This window comes from Pituophis catenifer, unplaced genomic scaffold, assembly GCF_029215685.1.
Source record: "Pituophis catenifer annectens isolate HBS135680 unplaced genomic scaffold, rPitCat1.0.hap2 SCAF_2, whole genome shotgun sequence".
Taxonomy (NCBI): Eukaryota; Metazoa; Chordata; class Lepidosauria; order Squamata; family Colubridae; genus Pituophis; species Pituophis catenifer.
In genome coordinates, this window is record NW_027256882.1 from 91,593,659 (window position 1) to 91,598,351 (window position 4,693).

Genomic DNA, 4,693 nt, shown 5'->3' on the forward strand with positions numbered 1-4,693 from the left:
CACTGCTTGGAGCTCTGGCTCTGGTCCCCCTTCCCCCCAGTCTCAGGTTGGCAGGGCTAGGTCTGGCAAGAGTGTGCCAGAAACATCTCCAGGTGCCTGGAGAGACAGAACTTCTGGCTCTCGTTGGATCAGCTGATCTGTGGGCTGTGGGCTGCAGTTAAGGGGCTGAGCAGCCATGAGGTGATCGCGCTCACTGCCTCCTGCACCTCAAAAATATAAGACCTCCCCAAAAATAAGGCCAAGTGCTTATTTCAGGGGTCAAAAGAAATAAGATCGGATCTTATTTTTGGGGAAACACAGTAGGAGGGTTTGTATATAAATATGATAATTATATATAAATTAGATACACACAATTAGATATATACAAAGATAATTATATACCTTGAAAATAAGACAGGGTCTTATATTTTGGGGGGACCAAAAGACTTATTAGGTTTTATTTTCGGAGGAAGTCTTATTTTGCGGCCGCCTGCCCGCTCCCTCCCATCATCTGTTTGTCTACGACTGCAAAGACTTACAGGGCAGATGCAATGATGCAGTAGGTAGATTGAGTAATGCAGGCAAACTCTGCCCGTAGCCTGGAGTTCGATCCTGATGGGCCTCAAGGTTGTTTCAGCCTTCCATCCTTCCAAGATTAGTAAAATGAGGACCCAGATTGTCGGGAGCAATGTGCTGACATTGTAAACTACTTAGTGAGTGCTGTAAAGCACTATGAAATGGTATTTAAGTCTAAGTGCTATTGCTATTGGTATTGCTCTACACAAAAAATAGACTAACCATTTTTCCAAAGGTAACTAAGCAGCTAATTCCTGGTCCTTTTATTTCTTACCATTATCTTAACTTCACAACATTATATATATTGTGTATGCTTTGTAAAATGTAATAAAATTATTTGATACAAGAATCTGGAAGTTTTGGAAGCAGATGCATTTTTTAAAAAAACACAATATGGTAGATGTTGAAATGGTGATAATGAAATCTGTACAATTAATTATCATATTTATATATCTGCCCACCTCATGAATGTAAATCTCTTGCAATGATCAGACTGAGAATTTAACATAGACTATCCTTATGATACACTTACCTTCTCTTTTAGTCAGATCCTGGAAAGTTTTAGTGATTCAGACAGTTAATAGTATATGCAATGTCTTATTATTAAATAATGTATCATATGGAGTGCCAACAATATATTAAGAAATGTCTTGAATTAAGGGCTGAATTAAAGTTATTAAATTGGCAGATACAGAAATGGATGGAATGTCTAAAATTTTAGAAGGGTCAAATAAAATACAAAACAATGTAAGATAAGAAAAATTGACTGGAAATAAAATGTAGAAGCAGAGATTTATGCAATTTTTTTAACTTAACTTTTTAACTTAATCTCTTACAAAATTAGATGCACAGATACAGGATAGGGAACACCTGTCCTTGACAAATGTGGCTTTAAGTAGCTTCAACAGAAACATAATTTTAGGGTGAAAACTAATTGTCCCAATGTATTTTGCATTGTTTAGACATTTTTCCTCACAGGTTTTATACAATTTCTGACAAGAAAAGAGCAGAAAGGATAATCCCATCTCCCCAATAGGCTGACTCTGGGAGATTTACAGAACAATGATGAATGGTTGAAAGTTTCATAGACAGAGAAAAGATATGATAATATTCTTCAAAGAATGAAAAATGAAAAAGGTCAACACTTATTCTGCCTCCCTCTAGATTGTAGGACATGGCTTCATATGGCTTCATATTAGAGAAAGTAAAGTTTCTATAAGAATAATAGTAGTTCAAACCAGTTATCTAGGGACATGATATCTTCCTCTTTGTAGAATGTATTCAAGAAGACGTTAGACAACCTTAGGCTGGGATGCTTTAATTTGAGCAGATTGTTGGTCTGGAAGGCCTTAATATACTATCATCTTATAAAATTAAGGAAGAATTTATCAGGTGATTTACAGCTGGGGTAATGACATGACTCCTCAAAATGCCTGTTTATAAATAGTAAGATTTTGTATACCCTGTTTTCCCCAAAATAAGACATCCCCTGATAATAAGCCCAATTGGCCTTTTGAGTGCATGGCAATAAGTCCAAGCGCTTTTTTCAGGGTTGAAAAAAATATAAGACAGGGTCTTATTTTACCCATCCCATCAGGTCCAGCTGGAGTTTAATTGGTTGCCTGGTTGCCATATGCTTCTTGAATGTTGGGTTAATTGTGTAAAAGGAAGTTTACAAACTGAACAGCTTGCCACATACGTCAGCAACAGTCCAATTCCACATCCAATTGCATCTGGAAGGGGGAGATTTCATCATCAAAGTAATCAGGGTATGCATATATAGCGTGGAAGGGCAAGGGAAAGCTTTGAGGCCTCACCTTCAGCATCAACTGCTCTGAAGAGTCCTACTTCAGCCAAGTTCAGTGAGGAATCATGAAGCCAGGAAGCTTTCTGCTGCTCACTCTGCTGCTCTTCTTCTTGTACTCCAGTAAGTTCTTCTTACTAATCCAATTTTTCCTTTTTTGAAAGATTTGAGGAGCCCTTTATCCCCAGGAAAAAAGAGACAATAATCCACAGATATCTTCAAGGCTGGTTCAGAGAGAAATAATTCTTGGTCAGAGGAATCGGCACAAGAAGCAAATAAAAATTGTAGGTTATTGATGAAGAATTGGCAATTTTACTGGCAGCTTATTCAGCTGTAAATAATTGTTGCTCAGCTGCTTAAGGATTTTCATTTCAGGGAGGGAGCAAAGGGACAAGGCGCATACAAGCCTACAAGTAAAAATTTAAAAATATAGGAGATAATATGGATCTATTTCAATATTTTTGTATGTTTTCATTCCAGATATAGCTGTCCTAAAAATCAATTCAAGGGTCAATAACAGCTGATTAGGCATTGTGAGGAAGTGAGCCCATTACATAGATTTTATTTACTGTTTTTTATTTAGTTTTAGACAAGTGAGGGATCACAAGATCACATTCCATTTTGGAGAGTGATGAAGCCCTGCTGTAATCACCAGTGTTCAGCATTCCCAATAGTTGGAATAAAGTGGTCCTTTCAGATTTAACACAAGTAGAATTCCTACAGAAATCAACAATCTTCAACTCCCTAATAATATCAACCTGTCAACTTTATTAGTACTATACAATTGGTTTTTAACTGGACTTTTGCATTCATGTATTATTATTATTATTATTATTATTATTATTATTATTATTATTATTATTATTATTATTATTATTATTATTATTATAATTGGTCAAGGATTTTAAATGGAAGGGATGGAGAAAGGCACATACAAACACAAGTAAATTGAAAATAAAAAATATGAAATAACATGGAGTTCTTTAAAATGTTTTCATTCATATTTTTTATACAGACATTGCTGCCCAAAAAATCAATTTAAGGGTGAGTACCAGATTTTAGTTATTAAATGAAGTTCCTGTGTAGGACCCAGAAATGTGGATGCATAATAACCTCATGCCCAGTGGGCATGAGATTATTATGCCCCCAGTTCGCACCGGTTCTATAAAATTGGTAGTAAAACCGGCGGGAGGCCCCGCCCACCGACCTCAATGTCATAAAAACACTTCTGTGCATGCGCAGAAGAGCACGTGCGAACGAGCGAAGCAAGCACATGTGCGCGCAGTCCCACTGCAAACCAGTAGTAAAGGTAAGTAGAACTCACCCCTGCTCACGCCTCTACCTCTTTACCACCACAACCTTTATGGCCAACATATTGTATCCTCAGATACAATAACATATTTCAGGCCAGGTCTTCTGCTTTTATCCACTCCCTCTCCCAACCTGCTTACCCTCCTAAGCTCTTTAAGGGCACAGCATGCAATTAAAACCAAAACCATAACAAACGAAACAATTTTATGTTAGTGTTTTATATTACTGTTGTGGAGCTTTTTCTTTCAGTGTATATTATGTGTATATGTATTTAATGTTGAGAGGGATGTTGCAAACTATGCAGAATTTATCTGCATAGCAATATAAATACTGTAAGATATAATTCCTAAAAACCCCAGATCCATTTTCCAGCATTGCTGATACATGATGGCAGAAGTGAACTCTGCTAAATTACAACTTGACAAGATAAGAGATAATTAGTTTAGCTCAGATTATTCAATTTATCATTGGTCTTAACGGTCTTAGTCCTATGAAATGAATCATTTGTTTCTTCCCATAGAAATATTGTAAGGGCTACCCAAGCAAATTCTGCACCATGGAGTATAACCCCCACTGTGGCTCTGACGGCAAAACCTATGACAACAAATGTACCTTCTGCAATGCATATGTGTAAGTATATGGTTCACTCCATACAGTTGGAAAAGATAGTCTTTGTATAGGCAACCCTGGATTTCTAGGTTTTAATAAAATAAATGTGAAAACTGATCCTTCTTTAAAGTAAGATTCAAAATTCCCTCAGAAAACAGTGTCCCAGATAGATTATGTAATGGTGTCAATGTTAATAATTTTAAGGAGGGTGAACTACCTGCAAGTTTCAGGAGATCACAAATAATATTGCTAATTATTCTAGGCTTTTTGCTTGGCTGGGCCCTGATGGTGGATGAACTTCCTATGGTTCTTATTTTTAATTTTTGGTTTTGTTTTCCCATCAGTGAAAGTGGTAGAAGACTTCGGCTGAGATATCTTGGAAAATGTGTGAAATTTGAAGATGCAGAAGATTAA

At 36.7% G+C, this 4,693-nt stretch overlaps 1 protein-coding gene across 1 annotated transcript; it reads left to right on the plus strand.

The window, feature by feature from the left end:
- The first annotated feature begins 2,427 nt into the window (after positions 1 to 2,427).
- On the plus strand, positions 2,428 to 4,693 carry LOC139310221 (ovomucoid-like). The gene is made up of 4 exons (XM_070934382.1): positions 2,428 to 2,482; positions 3,375 to 3,403; positions 4,191 to 4,300; positions 4,624 to 4,693. Exons 1-4 carry the CDS (start codon positions 2,428 to 2,430, stop codon positions 4,691 to 4,693), a joined length of 264 nt encoding a protein of 87 aa, XP_070790483.1.